The sequence below is a fragment of the Aotus nancymaae genome, unplaced genomic scaffold, assembly GCF_030222135.1.
Source record: "Aotus nancymaae isolate 86718 unplaced genomic scaffold, 86718_ANA_hifiasm-v0.15.2.pri h1tg000072l, whole genome shotgun sequence".
Lineage (NCBI taxonomy): Eukaryota > Metazoa > Chordata > Mammalia > Primates > Aotidae > Aotus > Aotus nancymaae.
Window position 1 is genome coordinate 15,295,826 of NW_026988487.1, and position 27,884 is coordinate 15,323,709.

Here is a 27,884-nt window from a genome sequence, read left to right on the forward strand (position 1 = left end):
TCCTGCCTCAGCCTCCCGAGTAGCTGAGACTACAGGCATGCGCCACCATGACCAGCTAATTTTTGTATTTTTAGTAGAGACGGGGTTTCACCATGTTGACCAAGATGGTCTCGATCTCTTGACCTCGTGATCCACCCGTCTCGGCCTCCCAAAGTGCTGGGATTATAGGCGTGAGCCACCGTGCCCAGCCTCTTATGATCTTATGGGGTAAGAACCACTGTATACCCATTTTACAGTGGAAGAAACTGATGTCAAATTATTTACCCAAAGACACTAATTACCAGGAAAATAAATTTGGACTTGATTGACCCACATGATTCACAACTCCTTTCTGCCAAAAAAGCTTAGAATTCCTGCTTTAAAAAAATATATTATATTATTTAAAGAGGCAGTGTCTTGCTCTGCCTCCCAGGCTGGCATGCAGTGACACAATCATGGCTCACTGAAGCCTTGAACTCCTGGGCTCAAGTAATCCTCCCACCTCAGCCTCCTAAGCAGCTGGGACTACAGGTGTGTACCACCACACTCTACTAATTTTTAAATGTTTTCATAGAGACAGAGTCTCAGTATGTCGCCCAGAATGGTCTTGAACTCCTGGGCCTAAAGTGATCCTCCTGCCTCCCAAAGTGCTGGGATTATAGGTATAAGCCATTGTGCCTGGCCTTTTTTATTCTTTTTTGAGACAGAGTCTTGCTCTGTCACCCAGGCTGGAGTGCAGTGGCATGATCACGGCTTACTGTAGCCTCAACCTTCCGAGCTCAAGCTAGTCTCCCACCTCAGCCTCCCGAGTAGCTGAGACTATAGGCATGCACCACCATACCTGACTCATTTTTTCTATTTTTCTTAAGACAGAGTCTCACTATGTTGCCCAGGCTGGTCTCCAATTCCTGAGCTCAAGCGATCCGCCTGCCTCAGCCTCTCAAAGTGCTGGAACTGTAAGTGTGAGCAACCACACCAGGCCCTTTTAAATTCTTTTTATTGTGCTTATTAGGTTGGTGCAAAAATAAATGCAGTTTTTGCTATTATTTTTACTGGCAATAAATATACACAGCATAAAATTTACCATTTTAACCATTTTAGTGTATAGTTCTAGGGCATTAAGTACTTTCACACTGTTGTGCAACTACCACCACCCAATCCCAGAATTTTTTCATCTTCCTCAAATGAAACTTTGTGCTCTTCAAATACAAATTTCCCACCCCTTCTCCCTCAACCCTTAGCAACCACCATTCTACTTTATTTCTATCTGAATTTGATGTCGATAGATAGGTACCTCATATAAATGAAATCATAGAGTATTTATACTTTTGTGACTCACTTATTTGACTTAGAATAATATTGTCAAGGTTATTCATACTGTAGCATATGTCAGATTCCTTCCTTAAGGCTAAATAATATTCCACTATATGTACATACCACATTTTGTTAATCCATTCATCCATCTATGGACACTTGGGTTGCTTCCACTGCCATTTTTAAAGTACTGTTAACACTATTATTTTCATATTGGTTATCCAGTGTCAGATTATTCACCCATTAACTTCTCCTTCACTGCATGTCCCTTCCCCTTTCAGAGGGAAAATGCAAGTCAGTCAGTTTAACTGTGAAGCTTTTACAGTACAGGGCAATAAAACAACTTTTGTGATATTTTTCTATTTTTTTAGGAGCTCCACCATGAATCAACACACAGGGGGGAAAAAAGAAACTCAAACGAGTTTAATTCAATTTGGAAGGATAGGAGGGCAAACCATATATGAAAATAATAAATTAGTTGTAAGATTATCTAGAAATCACTTTACATGCGATTCTCTAGACCTTTAATAAGGGATAAAGTTTCTGTTGTTGGACATTAAAAAGCTGACCTGAGAGGGAGACAGTAGCTTTGCTTAAGGGCAAAGAGTCTAGGAAAACCTCAGCAGGTAACTCCTCTGAAGCCACTTGGAGTGAGTGCTAATACACTAACGAAGACCAAACTGCTGCTGTCTAAGTAACCTTAAACCACTGCATTGATTTAAGGGTGCAACCTGAATAGGAAAAGTTCCTCTACTTGATAACTGTGAGGTGAGATTAACCACAAGCTTCAGCACACACACTTCTCAGAAACAGCTAAACCACAATGGAATGACAACTCTCTAGAGACTTTAAAAACAGCGACGATTTAAAGACGCACTTGCACTTTGGTGAATGAAGGTGTGCGTGCAGGCTTGGGCTGTGAGCCCGTCCTGGTTGTACAGGAGGAGATAAAATAGCGAAACTACCGAAATAAGCTTTCTGGAATCACTCCAGACTACAACCAGTAGGAGCGAAGAATGGCCTTTCTTTTTGTAAATGGCTAGTAACAGAAACTTATAAACAAACAAAACCCACAATCACGGAAGGCTGCTCACCAGAAGGACCCACAGGGACTCCCACAGGCTGTTCCGATTCTGTCGACCACCCTTCAACCCAGTCTTCCAAGTGCCAAACGGCTCAGCTGTCACTCGGTCACCACTGACAACTTCTCAGGGACAACCCGCGCTTTCAAAGTCCCTCAAAGTTTACCGGAAATTCTCTCAAAGGACTTTTTTTCGTCCACCCCCACCCCGGGACACTTTCCGCCTCCACGAATCCCCCTACCCTTCTACCCCAGCATCCTTCTCTCCAGACGCCCGCAGACCTCCAGGCACGCAGGATGCGTGCTCGCCCTCGCTTGCTTGTTTGCTCCCCAGGATGCTGGGGAAAGCGGCTGCTGAAAGAGCAAACTTTCTGAGCGTTAGCGGAGGCGGAGGGCGCGCGGCGGACTCACAGCTGGTTGATGGCGTTCTGCGAGATGACCGCGTTGGCAGAGAAGTAAGGAATCATGTCGGGGGCCCCGAAGCTGCAGGTGCAGACGAGGGGCGCCTTTCTCTTGCGGGCTAACGTGCTTAGGGTCATGGGGCCGGCTCAAAGTGCACAACTCCGCATCCTGGCCTCTGCCCTGCTCCGGCACGAGGCGCAGGCGGTGCGGGAACCCGGCGGCGGAGGCGGGCCCGCCGGGTCGCGCGGAGGCAGCAGCCGAAGCCCGGGGGCTCGGCAGTGGAGTCGGGACTGACAGGCGCCGCCAGCAGCCCGCCCCCACCCGCGTCCGGGGCGGGACGGGGCGGGCGAGTCCTGAGAGCGGAGAGGGTTGGCCCGGCCGGTGCCCCGCCCCAGATCTCGGGACGCCCGCGCAGATCCCGCAGCGCGCGTTACAGCCTTTGGGGCATCCGGCAGCCACAAGACACCGCTGCTTGGTGAGGAAGGGAGTGAAGCTAGGGGTCGGCGAGGAAGGCTTGCATTTCTCTAAAGGAGGATGTTTCAACTATCATGCCTCTTAATTGGCTCTATACATTGTACCTCAAACAAATCCGTTTTTGAAAGATCTTAAAAATTTTAAGGCCATAAATTCACAAGTGCAACAAATATTTATCAAAGACTTCCTATGTGATGTAATTCAGATATATATATATATATATATATATATATATATATATGTATGTATGTATGTATGTATGTTTTTAAGGCGGAGTTTCGCTATTGTCGCCCAGGCTCGAGAGCAATGATGCGGTCTCAGTTCACTGCAACCTCCGCCGTCTCCCAGGTTCAAGTGATTCTTCAGCCTCAGCCTCCCGAGTAGCTGGGATTACAGGCGCCCGCCATCATGCCCGGCTAATTTTTGTATTTTTAATAGAAAGCGGTTTCACCATGTTGGCCAGGCTGGTCTCAAACCCCCGATCTCCGGTGATCCGCCTGTCTCGGCCTCTCAAAGTGCTGGGATTACAGGCGTGAGCCACTGTGCCCGGCCACTTTTTTTTTTTTTAAACAGTTGAAGTTCAGGGCAACAAGCAAAAAACAGTTTAGACTCTCGATAACATCTACTAATCTTTGTTAGTAAATCTGTAGAGGGCTTTCTTAGTCATCTCCCAATCCAAGGATTCACAGCCTTACCTGCACATAGGAATTACTTGTGGAAGGTTTAAAAAATCCCAATGCCCAGGCTGCACCTTAATAAAATTGGAATCTCTTGAAGGTGGGATTTAGACATATTTTTGAAAGCTCCCCGAGTGATTCCAACGTGCAGCCATGGTTGAGAAGGCAGGCTAGAGATCTTATCTTCACTTTACAGATACAGTAACATTTAAGTTCTAAGCAGATTACCTGGTTTTATAAATAATGTCACTCAGGAACACAGGTTTTATGACACTTGATCTAGGGCTTTTACCACCAAACTGCATTCCCTGATGCCTTTACAGTGCCTTCCAATTCACTGAGCAATGCCTTTCACCTGACCAGGGACCAGCTCTTTGTAAAATATGATTCTCTCTCTCTCTCTCTCAACATGCTGTGCTCACAAAAGGGGCTGGCATGGTGCAGGCATTCGATAAAAGTCAGCTTCCTTTTATTTTAGCTTTACAGTCTCATTATGCTACAGCAAATACTTTCAGGTATCAGTATTTTTAGCAGTTTTTTTATTACTAGACCAAAATATGTATCACTGAAGCTGCCTTAAGAATTCTAGAGTCAGAAATTAATAATTTCTAAAAACTTTAACCAACTAGAAAACAGACTAAAATAGGAAGAAGTCACTTTAAGACTCAACATGTGAAAAAAATAAGTTTGTTTTATATAAATATTCACACAATTTTCAAGATACTAGTAATGAAATAATCAATCCAAATTATAAGTTCGATGCCTAAAACCAGAATCACTCATTAGTTGATTCTTCCATAAAATTTAAGGCTGTTGCCAAAGTACCATGAGGAACTTGAAATACTACAAACTCATGCTGGAAAGTTATCTTAAGTTTCTGAGATATCTGGTAATAGGAAAACACCAGGTGGCAAGTGAAGAGTTAACGGAAGGTCTGGATCTTGGAGTTCATCATCTTCATCCATCTCTAGGAAGGAAAATGTTGAAAGATTTATTCAGGCTGTGTCAGCAGGCACCCAAATGGTAGTGTAAGAAAAAATCTGCTGATACACCCCAAAATAAATTGCTTAAAATATCTGGCAAACTTGCCAGTTTGAAACTTCTTCCAGGCTGTAATTTATTACAGCCTCCTGCTGTGATTAAAAAAAAAAAAAGGAGGAGGCACTTTAGAATAGCACTGTTAAGGTGAGTCCAGTTCCTTTCATGACACAGCAGAGAGAGGATTTTATTGAAGTCAACATTAAATGATGCCATTTAGGACAGATAATGGCATGGTAATCATCTGTATCTGTCTGAAGAAGGACATGTATATTATTCAATTCATACTTAATATCTCTTGCATTTAAAAATGCCAGAGATAAAGATTTCATAAATATGTATCTTGTCTTTATAAATAGGTTCCTATAGCGACACCCCAGAAGTGTTTAGTCCTTTCCTTTCTCCTCAAAAGACCTCTGTCAGTGCCTGTTCAGCTAAGGAGGCTATGTTAACATCCCTATCCAGGCTTTTTCAAAAGCTCTTCAAAGTTAAATTCTCACATTGAACTGTAATATAGGAAATTGAGAAAGTGCTAGAACATGTCTTGCTTTTCTTTCTTTCTTTTTTTTTTTTTTGAGACAGAATTTCACTCTTACTGCCCAAGCTGGAGTGCAATGGCACGATCTCGGTTCACTCCAACCTCCGCCTCCTGGGTTCAGGCAATTCTCCTGCCTCAGCCTCCTGAGTAGCTGGGATTACAGGCGCATGCCATCATGCCCAGCTAATTTTCTGTAATTTTAGTAGAAACAGGGTTTCACCATGTTAGCCAGGCTAGTCTGGAACTCCTGACCTCAGGTGATCTACCTGCCATGGCCTACCAAAGTGCTGGGATTACAGGCATGAGCCACCGCTCTGGCCTGTCTCTGGCTTTTTTTAGGAAAAAAATTAAATCATGTTTGCAAACTGGGATGCATTTAAGAAAAGAGTTCTTTCTGCTACTGTCTGTTTTTAAAAGTTGAACACATTCCTTTTCTTTTCACAGTCTGCAGAGTGTCAAAATGCCAATCAATTTAGTTACAGCTCAATTTAATTCTTTACTCTCCACTGTCAGGAAACAAGGCTCCAAGAAGCAAGCTTTCTATACCCATGCATCTAGGAATTCAAAAATGATTTCAAATTAGATTGAGCAGCATGAAATAAACTAAGTTAGTTTTCTACTCTACATGAAGTCAGAAAGAGCTTTCTCTAAAAAACAAGAAAAATGTGCACAAAGGCCCCAAAGAAAAATTGCTGCCTTTCTTTACATTCTTGCTTGAGTTGGAGGATTTGAAATAGCTTTGTCATGTCATTTGCTTGACCATTTCAAGATTCAAAATGTGAATATACTAAAATGTTGGCTCTTGACAACATTAGCTATGATCAAATTAAGTTTTTGTAGGATGACACATTAATAGTATTAAAAATGCTTAAGTAGAAAATGCTTAAGGTATTTCCATTACTATGTATACATGTGTCTCTTATGGTATAATCACTGTAAAAAAGTGAACAGTGGAGACTTACATGCTGACCTAACTGTATTCCAGGACAGACCAGAAGGTGGACTGAAATGTGAATGAAGGATATAGTAGATATGCTCTTGCTGCTATGACAAAATTTCAACATGAGTAGATCATTTGAACTGATGCCAAAAGCAATGTGCTGTAAGCCAGAGGGCCTAATTTGTAGTTGTAACATAATCACTTAATAAACTAAGACTGGCCAAGTCACTTCATCTATAAAATAAGATAACAAAACCCTAAGGAAAAGTCCCTAGATCTGTTCTTGTGAGAGTTGGGAAACTTTGAGAAAGGAATCTCATCCTATCTGGAGAATCCTGAGCAATGTATTTAATCCAGTTAAGATAAACAGTCATCTAGTGCAAAGCAGTAGAGCCCAGTAGTTAAAAACTCTGACTTTGGAATTAATAGGCTAGGTTTGGATCCTACTGCAACCATTAGCTATGAATTTCAGTTACTTAATCTTGGGCTCAGTACTTGGCGCTTAATTTATGAAGTTATTGTGAGGATTAATTAATATACATTAAGTACTTAAAAGAGTGCCTGGCACAAAAATTTACTGTTTGGCTTTAATGTCTGGCAACTTGAAAGTAAGTCCCACTGTGCACCTTAGTTTATTCACTGAGAAAATGAAAACGTTAGAGATTATCTTCTATGCTGTTTTCCACAAATATGAAAAATAGCTAAAGTGGGCAACATTAGAAGGTGGCAGTGATGCTAATATCAGAAGTTCCGGGTTCTAGCTTTTTTGTCTATGTGCAAACCTTAATCTATCCCAGCCCTACTTTCTTTAATCTTAAACTAGGGTAATCAAACTGAGGTAATATTTACCTCAAGAGCTAATTAAGATACAAGGACAAAAGGCCGGGTGTGATGGATCACACCTGTAATCCCAGCATTTTGGGAGGCTGAGGTGGGTGGATCACTTGAGGTCAGGAGTTCAAGACCAGGCTGTTCAACATGGTGAAACCCCTTTTCTACTAAAAATACAAAAATTAGCCAGGCACAGTGGTAGGTGCCTGTAATCTCAGCTACTGGGGAGGCTGAGGCAGGAGAATCACTTGAACTCAGTAGGCGGAGGTTGCAGTGGGCTGAGATCGCACTGCTGCACTACAGCCTGGGCAACAGAGTGAGATTCCATCTCAAAAAAAAAAAAAAAGATACAGGGACAAAAGTGCTTTGTGAACAACACCGAATTTATTATTATTATCATCATCATCCACAAATTGGCCTATTAGCTTTCAATAATAGAAAGCTAGTTGTATTTGTTTTTTTTCTTTTCTTTTCTTTTTTTTTTTTTGAGACGGAGTTTCGCTCTTGTTGCCCAGGCTGGAGTATACTGGCTCGATCTCGGCTCACCACAACCTCCACCTCCCAGTTCAAGCGATTCTCCTGCCTCAGCCTCCCAAGTAGCTGGGATTACAGGCATGCAACATTACGCCAGCTAATTTTGTATTTTTAGAAGAGATAGGGTTTCTCTATGTTGGTCAGGCTGGTCTGGAACTTCCAACCTCAGGTGATCCGCCTGCCTCGACCTCCCAAAGTGCTGGGATTACAGGTGTGAGCTACCATGCCCCCCATATTTGTTTTATTTTATTACCCTGAAGTTGACAAACGAATGAAAATTAAAATACTTGGCCGGGCGTGGTGGCTCACACCTATAATCCCAGCACTTTGGGAGGCCAAGGCAGGAGAATTGCTTGATCCCAGGAATTTGAGACCAGCCTGGGCATCATGGCAAGACCCCATCTCATTAAAAAAATAAAAATAATAAAGAAAAAGAAAAATACATACAAACTTCCCCTGTGTACCACCACTTTATTCGGGAAGTCTTTACTATGATTGTTTGCCAGGTAGTTTTACATTAACTCAGTATTACAATCTGTAGTAATGTGAGATCTACAGTGCTCACTCAATTTTTCTATTTTTTTTTTTTTTTTTTGAGACGGAGTTTCGCTGTTGTTACCCAGGCTGGAGTGCAATGGCGCAATCTCGGCTCATGGCAACCTCTGCCTCCTGGGTTCAGGCAATTCTCCTGCCTCAGCCTCCTGAGCAGCTGGGATTACAGGCACGCACCATCATGCCCAGCTAATTTTTTGTGTTTTTAGTAGAGACGGGATTTCACCATGTTGACCAGGATGGTCTCGATCTCTTGACCTCGTGATCCACCCGTCTCGGCCTCCCAAAGTGCTGGGATTACAGGCGTGAGCCACCGCGCCCGGCCCAATTTTTCTATTTTTAAAGCTTTCATGTAATAGCTTTAACTTAAATAATTTTAGTTTTAAAATACCTAGTCATAAGAAAAAATGATTATACCAAAGGACCTATTTGTATTTTTATGTTTTCTCTTAACGGCCTGATCTAGAAAAATAAATAGTAAGTTAATCCTCTGAGTATCAAAAGGAGGAAAAGCAACACTTTGAGTTATAAAACAAAAAGCCTGTAACGTGGAGTAATGCAACATTCTGTCTCCTGTTAATCTGTAAAACAGTAGGACAAAACTCTCAAGATAATACCTGAATTTCTACCAAGAGGTATCTTACTACACTTAGTCAATGGCATTCTTTATATAACACAATAAACCAAACTCTGTAAACAAAGACTCTTAAAAACAATCATGTTTTGCAATCACCATGTGGCTTATTTTTAAAAAAAGAATATCTGACCATAGTTTTAAACATTGTCACTGAGCCTTTATAGTCTTTTCCACAGAATTTTTATAGTCTCAGTGAACAATGTCACTGAGCCTTTATAGTCTTTTCCACAGAATTTTTGCTCCCTAAGAGCAATGGAAAACACTGAAAAGATCTGCCTATCAACTCTAGGAGAGGTGATCTCTAAGGCATTCATCCCCCCATGGTCTTAAATACCATATGCTCCTGTAGGAAGAGATGCTGAAATGCTGCTTTCTTCAGGTTACAAAAGCCCTAAACTCTATTGTTTAGTAAAAATAATAGGCATTTACAGATCACTTTCCACATCAAATATACTTTACAAAACATTTAACCATTTAGTCTCCATTTTGTGTCTTTAAATATTTTCTTTTTCTTTTTTTAAGACCTCTCAGGGATGAAACATTTTATTTTTTAAACTAGTTTTTTTTTTAAATAACATTCACACATGCTGAATGTTTAAATCACTTTTTAGAATTCAGAAAGGCAAAATAAAAGTCACCATTCTCATTCTCATCATCATCTTACTCCCAGACATGATTGCTATTAATAATTCCAGAAATTTTCCTTGCATATGCATACGGCAGTATATTGTAGCTGCTTGTTAAGAAGCGTGTGCGCACGTGCGTGCACACACACACACAGAATTATACATATTATTCTGCTTGCATTTCCTCCTACTTATCACTATACCTTAGACATTTTTCCATGTTATTGTAAATCTCCTTCATTCTTTTAAAGAAGCATAAGGCATTTTATTGTACAATCATGTATAATCTATTTAAACAGTTCTCTACTTACGGACATTTAAGTTGTTTCCAGTCTTTACTATTATATGCAATATTACTACGAACATACGTTTGTATAATTTTTGTTCATGTCATGACAGGGACATTGAAGAAAACTATTTGTGCATAGATGTGAATATACTTGTTGGATCAATACCTGGAGGTAGAATAGGCAGTTTGAAATATTTTAAACATCTTAGGACTTGGTAGATATGATCAAATTGCCCTCCTAAAGAGTTTAGTTTTTTATTTTCCCTTGCATTATTAGTGTCTCCTGCTACTCCATGCTCTAGTAAATTAACTCAGGGCCCAAGATGCTCTTCTATGCCCCATCATTTACATGTTACATTAAAAGCTAAATATATACATATTAGAAAAGTAAGCCAGGCGAGGTGGTTCACGGCTGTAATCCCAGCACTTTGGGATGCCGAGGCGGGTGGATCACGAGGTCAAGAGATCGAGACCATTCTGGTCAACATGGTGAAACCCCGTCTCTACTAAAAATACAAAAAATTAGCTGGGCACGGTGGCACACGCCTGTAATCCCAGCTACTCAGGAGGCTGAGGCAGGAGAATTGCCTGAACCCAGGAGGCGGAGGTTGCAGTGAGCTGAGATTGCGCCATTGCACTCCAGCCTGGGTAACAAGAGCGAAACTCCATTTCAAAAAAAAAAGAAAAAAAAAAAGAAAAGTAAAATATGCTTATGGAAATAAACTAGAAAATTTGTGAAGAAAAATATTATGAGGAATTATGGATTATTGTTTCCAAAGAACTACTTAGACTATGACAAGATAAATGTAAATTTTTTTTTTTTTTTGAGACAAGTTCTCACTCTGTCATCCAGACTGGAGTGTAGTGGTGCAATCACAGCTCACTGAAGCCTCAACTGCCTGGTCTCAAGCAGTCCTCCTGGCTCAGCTTCCAAGTAGCTAGGACTGCAGGCATGTACCACCATGCCTGTTGAGATGAGGTTTTGCCATGTTGCCCAAGCTGGTTTGAAACTTCTGGGCTCAATCAATCCTCCTGCCTTGGCCTCCCAAAGTGTGGGGACTACAGGCATGAGCCATCATGCCTGGTTGGTAAATTTAATTTTTAAGCTACTTTGAAGTTAATATAATTTTAAATTCAGAAGATTTTAAAATTATTTCTATTTTAGAAATATACTGAAGCTTTTCAATAAATTTAGAAGATATTTTAAGATCTGTTCAATGATAATGCTGTAGAACATATTAATGTTATAGGTGAATGAACCAAATGTGGCCTAATACCATCAGTGTCCTAGAATGTAGTGAGACAGAGATAGAAAAATGGGAAGTGATTTTGGGAATAACAAAGAATGGAGACTAAAGGAGCCAAGAAGGTTTTGAAAATAAAATACCTGTTTGTTTGTTTTTTTGAGACTATCTCACTCTGTTGCCAGGGCACGATCTTGACTCACTGCAATCTCTGCCTCCAGGTTCAAGTGATTCTTGTGCCTCAGCCTCCCAAGTACCTGGGACTACAGTCTCGCACTACCACGCCCAGCTAATGTTTGTATTTTTAGTAGAGATGGGGTTTTACTATGTTGGCCAGGGTGGTTTCTATCTCTTGACCTCATGATCTGCCCACCTTGGCCTTCCAAGGTGCTGGGGTTACAAGCGTGAGCCACTGTGCCTGGCCAATAACTGATATTTATTGAGCTGACATTCAGTGTGCGCCACGTACTCTATTAAGAGTTTATGTGGCCAGGTGTGGTGGCTCACACCTGTAATGCTAGCACTTTGGGAGGCTGGGGCAGGGGGATCCTTTGAGCCCAGGAATTTGAGACCAGTCTGGGCAACATAGGGAGTCTCTATCTCTGTAAAAAATAAATTAAAAAATAGAGTTTGCATGTGCTATCTCACTTAATTCTTATAAACAATCCTATGATTCTATTATTATCTCTATGAGGCTCAGAGAGGTTAAATAATTTGCCTAATTTTTTTATTACTTATACATCAGTATTTCAAATTCAGCCAGTTACTCTGGCTCCAGAACCTTCTTTCTTTGTTTCTTTCTTTTTTTTAAAATACAATCAGGAGAAAGAACCTTCTTTCTTAAACAGTGTTCTATATTGTCTCCATGATGATGGAGGTTCATTACAGGTTTAAACTGAAAAGATGTATTGCCAACAGGAAGAACTCTTGGGGACCTCAAATACCTACCTGACTGCACCTCGTGTTTTCTCCTCTGCTTGATCCTACTAATACCTAGCAGGTTCTGATAAATAATAGGGACCTAACCTGGTACTAAATATAGCAGTAAGATGATCTTTTGGCTGCTATATACCATCCTCTTGCTACCAGATCCTTTAGAACTCTGTATTTCAAATCTATATTCATCACATTTTCCAAAGCACTTATATCTAAAGATATTTTTGTTTCTGTAGTTTTTACACAACATCCTACATGAAGGAGGCATTTAATGTATTTGTGAATGACGATGGCATCAGCATCATCTTATTTGATGTTTAAAATAAATCTACTAGCTGGGCAGGTATTATTGTTCCTTGTTACAGTTAAAGAAAAAAGATGAAACAGACTGACATTGAATTGATAAGAAGCCTAGATTCTAGGCTTATCAGATATGTCCAATTCATTCTACATATTATTGACAGATTAATTAAATTCAGTTTGACTAATCTTGAATACCTGTATGTGAGGCACTATGTTACATGCTGATTATCAAAACAAACGAGTTAAATAACTTTTACACTAATTCTCTCCTCAGACCTCCAAATAGTTCTCTGTTTCCTTTCAGATCAAGTCTAAACTCTTCCTTCTAGCCTTCAGATCCACCATAATTTAAATCCTACTATAATCCAGTCATTATGGCATGTAATCCTCAACTTCATTCTTTCTCTAACACAATCAGTGTTACTACCTTTCAAAACACATTTTTGCTATATTTAGATATTTAGTTTTTATTTTAGACAGTCTCACTCCATCGCCCAGGCTGGAGTGCAGTGGCACGATCTCTGTTCACTGCAACCTCTGCCTCCTGGGTTCAAGAGATTCTAGTGATTCTCATGCCTCAGCCTCCCGAGTAGCTGGAATTACACCACCACCCCCGGCTAATTTTTGTATTTTTGGTAGAGATGAAGTTTCGCCATCTTGGCCAGGCTGGTCTTGAACTCCTGACCTCAAGTGATCCACCCACCTTGGCCTCCCAAAGTGCTGGGATTACAGGCATGGGCCACTGTGCCCAGCTTAATCAGATTATTTCTATCCCATCCTTCTATATTCAAATCTCATTCTCTTTTTTTTATAATTAAGTCACTTTATTCCCCTCTGAGATGGAATCTTGCTCTGTTACCCAGGCTGGGGTGCAGTGGCCTGATTTTTTTGCTCACTGCAACCTTTGCCTCCTGGGTTCAAGTGATTCTCATGCCTCAGCCTCCTGAGTAGCTGGGACTACAGGCGCATGGCACCACGCCCAGCTTATTTTTGTATTTTTAGCAGAGACAGGGTTTCACCATGTTGGCCTGGCTGGTCTCAAACTCTTGACCTCAGGTGATCCGTCTACCTCGGCCTCCTAAAGTGCTGGGATTACAGGTATAAGCCACTGCACCCAGCCCAAGTCTCATTATCCTGTGTTCAAACTGTTCCCTTTCTGAGACCATTTTCATTTAGTCTTTCAGGTTTTCTATATATAATGTATTTTTCAAGACCTAGTTTAATTCTCAGCTCTTTCAATAATCAGAAATTCTATTGTGTTTTTATATCCATCTTCGCTTGATTCTCATTAAAATCCTGTGTAGGTTTTGGGAGGCCGAGGCGGGTGGATCATGAGGTCAAGAGATCAAGACCATCCTGGTCAACATGGTGAAACCCCGTCTCTACTAAAAATACAAAAAATTAGCTGGGCATGGTGGCGCGTGCCTGTAATCCCAGCTACTCAAGAGGCTGAGGCAGGAGAATTGCCTGAACCCAGGAGGCGGAGGTTGCGGTGAGCCGAGATCGCACCATTGCACTCCAGCCTGGGTAACAAGAGCGAAACTCCGACTCAAAACAAACAAACAAACAAACAAACAAAAAATCCTGTGTAGGTAAGGAGAGCTAGCTAGGATTATCAGCTTTATTTTGCAGATGAGGAAACTAAGGCTCTGAAATTGAGGGAACCTGCCTAAGCTTACATAGTAAGTGTCAGAGCCAGGATTTAAATCTACATCTTCTGATTAAGTCCAGTGATCAATTCCTGGTTTATAGTATGCTATGACACTTTTCTAAGTGCTCTAGAGTTTACAACCTATATTATGTTATTCAAAGCCTTATTTTCTATCCTCTATTTTGTGGCACATAATGCACATTTATATAGACAACAATTTGAGTGTATTTATTTGTTGTCCTCTAATTGCTGCCTATATAACTTATCTCTCTACTGAAGCAAATCAGACACTGTAACTCTTTTGTGAACTTTATATAGCTTAGCACAGTGCTATGCAAGTCATAAGCACTAAATACATACTAGTTAGATGACTGATCCTTTACATTACATCACTCTCTATCTTTCTTAAGGCCATAGATATATGTTTTCTTAAGGAATCAATACATTAATGATGGAAGTTCTTTTTCCCTGGGAGCACTCCCTCACACCTGGTATGAGGAGCAGCCCTTAAGACTCCTTTTCACTGCCTTTCATCTCTCTCTTGCTGCCTCTTGTTCTTTGGATAGACACCTCCTTCATACACAGAATTCAGTAGAGGGCCTGAAACACAACCTAGTAAGTAGGTAAGGGTTTTATTTTTATTTTCAAGCCTGCTCTAGACTTTCAGGAGCCAAAAGTTCAAATCACAGCAGGATTGATTCAGCCCTTTCACAAGCAATTTAGTACTATGCAGTTTGTTTAGAATGGTCAAGTTTCCAGGCTCTGGCAGAGCAGCGTCATTATCTCTCTAAGCCTTCATGTATCAGTTTCCCTGGGCATATTTCACTTTCCATGTCTTTCTTTTCTGAAATCAGGTGAACATGCAAAATCAGACACTTACACAATTATACACTTTTCAACAACCATGCCAAATACGTTCAAGAATTTACCACAATATTGGAAGTTGTTTTATCTCTCTTATTAGATAAAACCAAGAAGTATGCAAAAATTATACTCCTCAATCCTTAGTAGATATGGGCACTATTTAACATTCTTCAGCTAGTACATCAACTAACTGAGAAAAGATAAGGGTTGTTTTTTTTTTTTTTCAGATTCTATTCAGTCCACCTCACAACAACCTAAAAGGATAGACAGACAGATGTTATCCTCATTTTACAAATGAGGAAATTGAGGGCTGGCATAGTATATGGTGAGATGGAACTAAAATCAGGTCTTCTTACTCTTAGTTAATTGCCCTCTCTCTCTGTGGTGGTTAATTTTAGGTATCAATTCAACTGGATTACAAAATATCTACAGAACTAGTAAAGTATTACTTCTGGGTATGTCTCTGAGGCTGTTTCCAGAGAAGACTGGCATGTGAGTTGATGGACTAAGTGAGGAAGATCTGCTCTCAATGGAGGCAGGTACCAACCAATCTACCTGGGTTGGGGCGCCCAGATAGAACAAAAAAGGAGAAAAAAGCTTTCCTCTTTCCTCCTGGGGCTAGGATGCTCTTCTCTTCCTGCTCTTAGACATCAGAACTTCAGGCTCTCTGGACTTGAGACTCCAGGACTTATACCAGTGAACCCTTCCAGTTTCTCAAGTCTTTGGCATTTGATTGAGAATTACCCTAAAGGCTTCCTTGGTTCTGAGGCTTTTGGACTTGGACTGAGCCACACTACCAGTATCCCGGTGTCTCCAGCTTGCAGATGGCCAGTCATGGGACTTCACCACTTCCATATTGCATGAGCCAATTCCCCATCTGTCTGTCTGTCCGTCCATCCATCCATCCATCCATCCATCCATCATCCACCCATCCATCCTATTGGTTCTGTCTCTCTGGAAAACTCTGACTAATATATCCTCTATTAATCTGCTGGATGTCCAGACTTCCCCTGATGACCCCTTTGTATATAAAAAGAAAATCAACACTGTAGACTTGGAATCTTATCTAACTAAACAGGAAGACTAAATCAGAAGTGAGTTTCTATGCATAGAAATAATATTACAATGAAGATAGAAAAGAAAACAGATCCTATTCCTTGTCATTACACAGAACAGAAAATATATACTTAAAACTTACATTTTTTGTGTAATTACATTTTAAAAAAACATTTTACTTTTACCTGAGAAATCTTTTGTTTTTCAGAAATCTTGTTTTCTAAGCACCTCATGAAAAGATGGCAAACATTTTGACTCTCTTTTCTGAAGACCAATATTCTACAAATAATACTAACATTCAACATTTTAGTTTTATTAAATGCTCTTTAATTTCACTTTTTTTTTTTTTTTTTTTTGATACGGAGTTTCGCTCTTGTTACCCAGGCTGGAGTGCAATGGCGCGATCTCGGCTCACCGCAACCTCCGCCTCCTGGGTTCAGGCAATTCTCCTGCCTCAGCCTCCTGAGTAGCTGGGATTACAGGCACGCGCCACCATGCCCAGCTAATTTTTTGTATTTTTAGTAGAGACGGGGTTTCACCATGCTGACCAGGATGGTCTCGATCTCTTGACCTCGTGATCCACCCGCCTCGGCCTCCTAAAGTGCTGGGATTACAGGCGTGAGCCACCGCACCCGGCCTTTAATTTCACTTTGTAAGATTTCTCTATCAGATGGTTTGCACATCGCCTTTTGAGATGATTAAATATGAATTTTGTTAAAGTGATGTGAAGACACTGGCAGTTTCAGAAATCATTTGGGTTATAATAGGAATCTTTCCATAGTGTCTGTTTCCTTTAAAAATATATTTAAGATATAAACATATGCATAAGGGTCATATACATACATGTTTTCAAAGAAAAACTATGTATATAGAGTTCCTAAAGTTTAAACTCATACACATAATATCAGAAGAGATGAAAAACAAAAACTTGACCTTATACTAAACTCAGCAGTTCTGAATTAAGTGTTCATAATAAACCTTTCCTAATAGGCTTTTACTTTTTCATCCAAAACAAGTAACTTGTAGTGAACAAGAACGGAAGTATGTTAACTTAATTTTTTTTTTTTAAGATGGAGTTTTGCTCTTGTTGCCCAGGCTGTAGTACAACGGTGTGATCTCAGCTCACTGCAACCTCTGTCTTCTGGGTTCAAGGAATTCTCCTGCCTCAGTCTGTCAGGTAGCTGGGATTACAGCCATTCGCCACCATGCCTGGCTAATTTTGTATTTTTTAGTAGAGACAGGGTTTTACCATATTGGTCAGGCTGGTCTTGAACTCCTGACCTCAGGTGATCCACCTACCTCCCAAAGTGTTGGGATTACAGGCGTGAGCCACCACGCCCGGCCCATTAACTTAATTTTTAAAAGTTCCCTGCATACATTTTGGAAGAAGGTGAGATTCTAATTTTGGGGGTTGGGAGTGGAGAGTAGAGAAGTGGATAAGAATGACAGGCAAAACTTTGGTTCTTATACATTTGCTGCTGCTTTTTTTAAAATGAAGTTTTTGGCCGGGCGCAGTGGATCACACCTGTAATCCCAGCACTTTAGGAGGCTGAGGCAGGCCGATCACAAGGTCAGGAGATTGAGATTGTCCTAGCTAACACGGTGAAACCCCGTCTCTACTAAAAATACAAAAAGTTAGCCGGGTGTGGTGGCACGTGCCTGTAGTCCCAGCTATTTGGGAGGCTGAGGCAGGAGAATCGCTTGAACCCAGGAGGCAGAGGTTGCAGTGAGCCGAGATCGCACCACTGCACTCCAGCCTGGGCGACAGAGTGAGACTCCACCTCAAAAAATAAAAAGCTAAAAATAAAATAAAGTTTTTATTCAACTGGGAAAATCATACTGGGAGAGGGTAACCACTATACAAAGTTAATCATCTGGTCATGAATTACATTTAAAACTATAAGGTGCGAGTGGCAAGACCAGCAAGAAGATCACCATTGCTGACTGTCAACAACTCTAATAAGTTTGAATTATATTTTACTTTAACCACCAGACCATTCCTTCTGTTGTTCATGAGAGCAGCCCTCCACCTCATTTGCTCTCAGTATCCTAGAATCTTTGTGCTTTCACTGCAGTTCCCTTTGGGTTCCATGTTAAGTTTATGATTATGAAACAAAAACCAAATACAAAACAAAATATAAAGTGCCTATTGCTATACAAGTTTCCCTAGTTCAATTTATACATATATCACTCATTTACTCAGTAATTTAACAATTAGGTAATTCATGCCTATGAATTCCCAGGGCTTAGACTGGACCTTGAGGTAAAAAATGAAGAATGCATGAGATCTGGTAGCCTAGAGGGGAGACAAACTGGAGTGTGAAAAATGAAGTCCTTTTCTTTTCTTTCTTTTTTTTTGAGACAGGGTCTTGCTCTAGCACCCAGGCTGAAGTGCACTGGCACGATTTTACCTCAACCTCTGCCTCCTAGGCTCAAGCGATCCTCTTGCCTCAGCCTCCCATATTATGAACTTTTCATTGCTAAATTTATTCACCAAATTAATATACAACATAACTGCAAATAACATAGTTCTAGAACAAAATTAGCAACAAATTCACTAAACCTTTTTTTTAATCAGTGAGGAAACTATCGTGTGAATGTCATTTTTTTGAGGATATATAGCTTTTATTTGTATGTTCTGGGTTTTTTTATTCATAGAAAAGAAAGTACTCTCCTGATCTGAAGGTATGCATTCAAACTTATCCCCTAGCTTTCCTTGGCTGTTTCATTTTGTCTGTAGGGTAGGGACTTACCCTGAGACAATGGTCTTGCTAAGTTGGTAAAGCCATTCCATCACAAGTCATCAGTACTCTATCCATGCCCTTGAGTTTTTCACATGAGTTGGTTTTAATTTTAAATATAATCTGAAAAAAATTCTTCAAATGCTTCAAATACTCTGTGTTCAGGGGAAGACATCAGGTCTAGCAGGAATTTGGATCATGAGCAGCTTCTAGAATCAGGCTCTGGTTAGTAGAATCCACATATCTTCTGTGTAGACTCCTTCTAGTAGCAGCTTGGCATGATTCTTGCCAAGGTCCTCTGGAGCACTGCTGTAAAAGTGATAGCCCAAAGCCCACAGATTCCTCAGGGTTGCCTCCTTTCATGTGATCCATGTAAATAAAGTAAGAACTTGTTGAGCATGCCCCTTGAGAGGGCTGTGATTTAGTCAGCCATCTGAGGTGATACACCTATGGAGAATGCTATTCCTCTAACACTTTTGATTTATTTAGGATCTGTGAGCTGAATAGGTCTCAAGATCTTCCTTCAGGATGTGAGAAAAATATTCTACCACTTCTATGAGGCACATGCCCAACACACCATCTTTAGCTCACATAACTTACCAACAATCCCAAACTATTTCAGCAGAAGGTTGTGGTCATAAAGAGGCAAGCAAAGGTTTCCAAGTAAACCCACCACTGTGGTGGACATTACAGTTGGGTTCCATAGACCCACCCTACAAAGGTCAACTTAATAATAAAAGGTTGTTCTTGTTCGGTTTATTTTCATTCAAGAATCGTTAGTTTTTCTGACCAGCTTTGTAAAGTTGACTTCAAACTCTCTGAGGCCTGCATTATGGTCTTTGGCCTGGATCTTTTGGAATTTGATGTGGTGAACAGACACTGACACAAGAAGTTGCAGCCTACAGAGCTGAAAAAGTGGATCTGGATTGTCATGTGGGTGCCATGGAGTTATAGGGGTGCTATCAGTGAAGCATGGAGGTGATGGTGATGGCTGTGGCTTCAGCTCCCTCTTGCAGTCCTCCTGACAATGCCTTTTAAAATGGATTAACTTTTAAAAGGATATTTGTGCTCTCTCCTCTCACCACCCAAGATGCCGAAAGGAAAGAAGGCCAAGGGGAAGAAGGTGGCTCCGGCCCCTGCTGTCGTGAAGAAGCAGGAGGCCAAGAAAGTAGTGAATCCCGTTTGAGAAAAGGCCTAAGAATTTTGGCATTGGAAAGCACATCCAGCTCAAAAGAGACCTCACCTGCTTTGTGAAATGGCCCCGCTATATCAGGTTGCGGCGGCAGAGAGCCATCCTCTATAAGCGCCTGAAAGTGCCTCCTGCAATTAACCAGTTCACCCAGGCCCTGGACCGCCAAACAGCTACTCAGCTACTTAAGCTGGCCCACAAGTATAGACCAGAGACAAAGCAAGAGAAGAAGCAGAGGCTGTTGGCCCAGGCCGAGAAGAAAGCTGCTGGCAAAGGGGACGTCCCCACTAAGAAACCACCTGTCCTTCGAGCAGGAGTTAACACGGTCACCACCTTGGTGGAGAACAAGAAAGCTCAGCTGGTGGTGATTGCACACAACGTGGATCCCATTGAGCTGGTTGTCTTCTTGCCTGCCCTGTGTCATAAAATGGGAGTCCCTTACTGCATTATCAAGGGGAAGGCAAGACCGGGATGTAGTCCACAGGAAGACCTGCACCACTGTTGCCTTCACACAGGTTAGCTCGAAAGACAGAGGTGCTTTGGCTAAGCTGGTGGAAGCTATCCTGACCAATTACAATGACAGATATGATGAGATCTGCTGTCACTGGGGAGACAATGTCCTGCGTCCCAAGTTTGTGGCTTGCATCACTAAGTTCGAAAAGGCAAAGGCTAAAGAACTTGCCGCTAACCTGGGTTAAATGTACACTGTTGAGTTTTCTGTACGTAAAAATAATTAAAACAATACAAATTTTCCTTAAAAAAAAAAAAGAATATTTGTATAGCATTTTGCAATTACTGAAAGTAGACTTTTTAATTCTAAAAGGTACAGAAACCACATTTTAGATTGTGGCTAAAATTTAAAATTCATGGCTGGGTGTGGTGGCTCATGCCTGTAATCCCAGCACTATGGAAGGCTGAGGTGGGTGGATCACCTGTCAGGAGTTCAACATCGTGAAACCTGTCTTTACTAAAAATATAAAAATCAGCTAGGCATGGTGGCGCACATCTGTAATCTCAGTTGCTCAGGAGGCTGAGGCAGGAGAATTGCTTGAACCCAGAAGGTTGCAGTGAGCCGAGATCTCACCACTGTACTCCAGCCTGGGCAACAGGTCGAACAGAGCAAGACTCTGTCTCAAAAAAATTTTTTTAAAAAATTCATTATGATTATCAGATATTTAATCATTAAATCTTATACCTTACAGCATCTATCTAGTTCTTACTGGAAAAGCCTCCTTGTAGTTAACACATACATACTTATGGATTATTGAGAATTATTTATTTTGCTGGAGGCAAACTCATATACTTTTAATTAGTAAAGCATAAGTCCATCCCATTTAAGGACTCATGCTTTACTTATAAAGCATTACTCAGGGACAACCTAAAAAGAAAATGTATGGTGCACTGAAATAATGAAAATGCACAATTCCATGGTACCTATAGTCATTCTACAAAGAATAAGGACGGAAAGAAGATCTTCCAAGCACCAATCCTTGTCTTTAGAAAATTGAAATTTCATTACAAACGATTCTTTCTACAACTAGCTACTGGTTGATCTATTTTTTTTTTTTTTTAAGATGGAGTTTCTCTCTTGTTACCTAGGCTGGAGTGCAGTGGCGTGATCTTGGCTCACCGCAACCTCCGTCTCCTGGGTTCAAGCAATTCTGCCTCAGCCTCCTGAGTAGCTGGGACTACAGGCATGCGCCACCATGCCCAGCTAATTTTTGTATTTTTTTAGTAGAGATGGGGTTTCACCATGTTGACCAGGATGGTCTCGATCTCTTGACCTAGTGATCCACCCGTCTCGGCCTCCCAAAGTGCTGGGATTATAGGAGTGAGCCACCGCGCCCGGCTATTTTTTTTTTTGGAGACAGAGTCTCACTCTGTCACCTAGGCTGGAGTGCAGTGGCGCAGTCTCGGCTCACTGCAACCTCTGCCTCCCAGGTTCAAGTGATTCTCCCGCCTCAGCCTCTGGAGTAGCTGGGACTACAGGTGCGTGCCACCATATCCGGCTAATTTTTTTTTTTTTTTGTATTTTTTTTTAGTAGAGACAGGGTTTCACCATGTTAGCCAGGATGGTCTCAATCTCCTGACCTTGTGATCCGCCCACCTTGGCCTCCCAAAGGTTGATCTTAAATTTGACTCGTGTGCAATGGCTGCAAATAGCAGCCTGCTTGGTAGCGTTTGCAGCCTGTTGCTTCTATGGGTTGCTCTAATGAACCCTGGAGTCAGCCCTTTCCAATGTATATTCATGTTTCTGATGCTGCACTATCCCCAAACTAGAAAAAAACAAACAAAACTTGATCTGGAGGGGTTTGAGATAGAGGTCACTGTTGCCACATCCCTTCCTGCCTTGCAGTCTCTTCAGCCTGCCAGGAGTGAGGGGACAGCAGGTAGAAACAGTATCCTTTCAACTGTTCCTCAAGCATTCTTGACTGTCAGCTCTTTCCCCTCCCTTGAAAGGAATTATCTTCTTCTGATATGATTATACTGCTGCCTTGCCCCATACCTCTTTCCCCTACTAGAAAAAAAAAAAATAAGTACTACAATGAATGTGAGAATATTTGTTCTAATATTTTACAGTTTTTCAATGAGAACTGAATTACGGGATATATAAGCGTTTTGCATGGTGGAAAAAGGGTAAATGCCACAATTTCACAGCTACCCAAATCCCACTTTCCTTTTAGTAAAGGAATTCTGCCTTAGACCTTTTCCCTCTGGAATATGGAATTTCTGCTAAACACTGACCCTGGTAATGAGGGAGAAAGTCCAGTTGAAAAGAAAGTATCATGCTCTCTTTTCTCCAAGATGCAGTCTGTAAGAATCTATAGTCATAAGTCACATACCCTGGCTGGGTGTGGTGGCTCACCCCTGTAATCCCAGCGCATTGGGAGGCTGAGGTGGTGGATCACCTGATGTCAGAAGTTTGAGACCAGCCTGGCCAACATGGTGAAACCCCATCCCTACTGAAAATACAAAAATTAGCTGGGCATGATGGCATATGCCTGTAATCCCAGCTACTTGGGAGGCTGAGGCAGGAGAATCACTTGAACCTGGGAGGTGGAGGTAGTGATGAGCCGAGATCGCACCACTGCACTCCAGCCTGGACAACAAGAGTGAGACTCCATTTCAAAAAAAAAAAAAAAAAAAAAATTAGCCTGGTGTGGTAGAGGGAATCTGTAATCCCAGCTACTCGGGAGGCTGAGGCAAGAGAATCACTTGAATGCTGGAGACGGAGATTGCAGTGAGCTGAGATCATATCACTGCACTCTTGCTTGGGTGATAGAGTGAGCCTCCATCTCAAAAATAAATAAATAAATAAAAGAAAAGAAAAAGTAAGTTATGTAGCTAAGAGAATTTTGATTTTGTTACTATTAATCAGCATTGATAGGCACTTGAGTTTTTGTTAGCCTTTGGGTTTTTATAATATAGGAAAACGACTTGTCCAGAGGTCAATTTGGCAAAGTCAAGAACTGAGGGGACATTTACTTTACTTTTGTTTTTCTTATACCATGAAGAATAACATTTAGGGGAAAAAAGTAAAATTATTTACCTAGATTTAAAAGATATACTTTTTTTTTTTTTTAAACTAGTGGAAGGAAGGAAGGAAAGGAGGAAGGGAGGAAGGGAGGGAGGAAGGCTGGCCAAATTTAATTATGGCTGTGATAATCAGATTTGCTTTTCAAATCATATTTAAGAAGTATGCCTTTCACAGCCACCAGATACAGTACACATCAGATAAATATAAAATAGTGTCTGTGAATACATTCTTCAGAAACAAAGAATACTTCAGTGAAATGAAAATTCTTGCTGCTGTTAAGTAGCCAGGAAAAGATCCTTTAAAGGTATACACTTACCATCTGAGAAAGGCTACTCTGTACAATAGCAGAAATTTAAGAAAATGAGAAGACAGCTATCTACACCCCCTGGTGGCCACCCCACAAACATTTATAAACAGCTGATTCTGGACAGGAAGTGTAACCCACATGGTGGGAGGTGCACAGTCAAGAGTGCAGAAAAGCCCATAGCAAAAGATGAACAGCGGTAGTTTACCCCTGCACTTTGGGGTCAGGAGTTTGAGACCAGCCTAACCAACATGGCAAAACCCCATCTCTACTAAAAATACAAAAAAACTTAGCTGGGCGTGGTGGCGCGTGCCTGTAATCCCAGCTATTCAGGAGGCTGAGGCAGGAGAATTGCCTGAACCCAGGAGGTGGAGGTTGCGGTGAGCCGAGATCACGCCATTGCACTCCAGCCTGGGTAACAAGAGCGAAACTCTGTCTCAAAAAAAAAAAAAAAAAAAAATACAAAAAATTAGCTGGGCTGATGGCGGGCCCTGTAATCTCAGCTACTTGAGGGGCTGACGCAGGAGAATTGCTTGAACTCGGAAGGTGGAGTGTGCTGAGATCACACCACTGCACTCCAGCCTGGGCGACAGAGTGAGACGCTGTCTTAGGGGAAAAAAAAAAGATGAACACAGCTTCAGTGTGATCAGGTACAGCCACTTTCTGATAAATAGAAAGCTCTACTTTTGAAAACAAACAAACAAACAAAAAAACGGGGTGGCTCACTCCTTTGGGAGTCCAAGTAGGGCAGATCATCTGAGGTCAGGAGTTTGAGACCAGCCTGGCCAGCATGGTAAAACTTTGTCTCTACTAAAAATACAAAAATGAGTAGGGCGTGATGGTGTGTGCCTGTAATCCCAGCTACTTGGGAGGCTGAGGCAGGAGAATCGCCTCAATCTGGGAGGTGGAGGTTGCAGTGAGCTGAGATCATGCCATTAGACTCCAGCCTGGATGACAGAGCAAGACTCTGTCTTGGGGGAAAAAAAAAACTCTGTCTCTTTCTAATATATATTTCCTGTCATAAGTACAATAAGTATTCAGTCTCTCCATTAAATATTAACATCATCACTCTTCTTTCTTTCTTTTTTTTTGTTTTTTTTTAGATGGAGTCTCACTCTGTCACCAGACTAGAGTGCAGTGGCATAATCTCAGCTGACTGCAACCTCTGCCTCCCAGGTTTAAGTGATTCTCCTGCTTCAGCCTCCTGAGTAGCTGCGATTACAGGCACGTGCCACCACACCCAGCTAATTTTTCTATTTTTAGTAGAGACAGGATTTCACCACGTTGGCCAACATGGTCTTGATCTCTTGACCTCGTGATCCACCTTCCTTGGCCTCCCAAAGTGCTGGGATTACAGGTGTGAGCCACCTCGCCTGGCCATCACTATATTTTTTTAAAGTAGAAGAGTGAGGTGATAGGGCATTTTATTGCCAAATGGCTCAGAAGAAGAGTTCCTCGTATTGTATTTGTAATTTCTTTGTAAGTATGAGATCGCTTGTTTGTTTTTTGTTTTTTTTTTTTAGTTAGAGTCTCACTCTGTTGCCAGGTTGGAGTACAGTGGCATGATCTCAGCTCACTGCAACCTCTCCACCTCCTGGGTTCAAGTGATTCTCCTGCCTCAGCCTCCCGAGTGGCTGGGATTACAGGTACCCACCACTATGCCTGGCTAACTTTTGTATTTTTAGTAGAGATGGGGTTTCACCACGTTGGCCAGGATGGTCTTGATCTCTTGACTTCGTGATCTGCCCGCCTTGGCCTCCCAAAGTGCTGGGATTGCAGGCGTGAGCCACCGTGCCTGACCTAAAAATTTTTTTAAAGATAAAAAAGATGAGGATTAAATTATCAGTTCATATTTACAGTGGACCCACTTTTTCCCACTTTGTCTCCCTTTTAAAAATTTAAGTACAATACTCATATTCTCTAGGTTAATATAGCCTTTAACTGGAACATATACGGAGGCAGAAATACATCTGTCCTCTTTTCACAGCTGAAAGATGGACAGTGTAGTAACTTTATTGTCATGATATTTAAATCTATAGAAAAATTATCAAATAGGTTTGAATAAAGATGAAGTCATAACTCAAAGATAAAAAATAAACAGCAAATACGTGATAAAGAAAATTTGACAAGGTACCACAGACAGAAATCTGGAAGAAAGATTTAGCTGGAAATTACTAACAGTGACACTGAGAAACCATCTCTTATATAAGGGCATGCCCTAATCCAATGTTTTGTTTTGTTTTTAATTGCTGGAGTGCAATGGCGCAGTCTTGGCTCACTGCAACCTCTGACTCCTGGGTTCAAGCAATTCTCTTGCCTCAGCCTCCCAAGTAGCTGTGACTACAGGCAGACATGCCACCATGCCCAGCCAATTTTTGTATTTTTAGTAGAGATGGGGTTTCACTATGTTGACCAGGTTGGTCTTGAACTCCTGACCTTGTAATCCACCTGCTTCAGACTCCCAAAGTGCTGGGATTACAGGTGAGAGCCATGGAGCCCAGCCCAATCCTGTTCCCTCTCTCCCCATGTGGCAGAATTACTGCAACAGCTTCCTTGATAGTTTTCTTGCCTCCCTTCATGCTGTAAAATATTGCCACACTCTTTCTGGCAATCATGTTGTTAATTTTTTTCCATTTTGTGTGAGAGATCAGAGTTTTATTATTACTCAATCAGTCTTCCTGAAAACTTGAGGATCAGAGTGTTTTTTTTTTTGGTTTTTTGTTTTTTTTTTTGAGATGGAGTCTCACTTTGTCGCATAGGCTGGAGTGTGGTGGTGTGATCCTGGCTCACTGCAACCTCTGCCTCCCGAGTTCAAGTGATTCTCCTGCCTCAGCCTCCTGAGTAGCTAGGATTACAGGTGTGTGCCACCACTCCCAGCTAATTTTTTGTATTTTCAGTAGAGACAGGGTTTCAGGATGTTGGTCAGGCTGGTCTCGAACTCCTGACCTCGTGAACCACCTGCCTCGGCCTCCCAAAGTGCTGGGATTACAGGCGTGAGCCACTGTGCCCGGCCTAAAAGATTATTTCTAATTTATGACTTTCTCAATAAATGGCATTTGGTTAAAATAAGATGATGATGATTATTATTATTTTTGACACGGAGTCTTGCACTGTTGCCCAGGCTGTTGTGCAGTGGTGCGATCTCAGCTCACTGCAATCTCTGCCTCCTGGGTTCAAGCAATTCTCCTGCCTCAGCCTCCCAAGTTCAAGCAATTCTCCTGCCTCAGCCTCCCAAGTAGCTGGGACTACAGGCGTGCGCCACCAAGCCCAGCTAATTTTTTTGTATTTTTAGTAAAGACGAGGTTTCACCATGTTGGTCAGGATGGTCTGAATCTCCTGACCTTGTGATCTGCCTGCCTCAGCCTTGTTATTATTATTTTTGAGACAGAGTCTTGCTCTGTTGCCCAGGCTGGAGTGAAGTGACTCAATCTGGGCTCACTGCAACCTCCACTTCCTGGGTTCAAGTGATTCTCCTGACTCAGCCTCCTGAGTAGCTGGGACTACATGTGTGCACCACCACATATGACTAATTTTTTTGTATTCTTAGCAGAGACAGGGTTTCATCATGTTGGCAAGGCTGGTCTTAAACTTCTGACCTCATGTGATCTGCCCACCTCTGCCTCCCAAAATGCTGGGATTACAGGCATGAGCCACTGCCCCTGGCCAAAATAACAGATTATTAATGCTATGTCTTTTTTATTACCTGGAACTGGCCTTTAGTTTTAATGATATGCTGTTTACTCTTTAATTCCCTACTGTAAGCTACATTTGAACCCACAGACAAGATGAGTTTAGGCATGCTCAATGAAATGATTCAATGCTGGTTTATTCTGCGGTGATGGAGAACTCCAGAACATTCTGAAGCAGTCAAACAAAAAAATCAGTCTCCTACATATCATATAGCTACAAGGGGCATTCAATTGGCAGGTAAGATAAGTTTCTTTGCTTCAAGTCAGCCTAAAGTTTTTTAGATTTAGAAATAGCCTGGCAAACACACTAAATGTAAGACATTACAACAAATTAGCAAATTTTGATTGTTTAATGGTTGCTACTATGTTTTCTTCATTTCTTATTTCTGTAAGTGATCCTTTTCTTGTGAATAGAAGAAGCCTGCAAAAACCCTCTGCTGGTCAAAGTGACAAAGTA

The 27,884-nt window shown here is 41.5% G+C and overlaps 1 protein-coding gene and 1 pseudogene across 4 annotated transcripts in view; one reads left to right on the forward strand and one right to left on the reverse strand.

The window, feature by feature from the left end:
• The window catches only part of SSH2 (slingshot protein phosphatase 2), a 288,187-nt gene that overhangs the window by 135,306 nt on the left and 124,997 nt on the right, over positions 1 to 27,884 (reverse strand). Inside the window, exon 1 of one of the 4 annotated variants that reach the window (XM_012449296.2) lies at positions 2,786 to 2,965. The exons of the other annotated variants lie outside the window; for them this stretch is intronic. Coding sequence (XP_012304719.2) covers positions 2,786 to 2,913 — 128 coding nt within the window. The 5' untranslated portion in view covers positions 2,914 to 2,965. Of the gene's footprint in view, positions 1 to 2,785; positions 2,966 to 27,884 lie in introns of those variants that run through there. 4 annotated transcript variants of the gene reach the window in all.
• Positions 22,020 to 22,127, forward strand: LOC135271035 (small nucleolar RNA SNORA70; annotated as a pseudogene).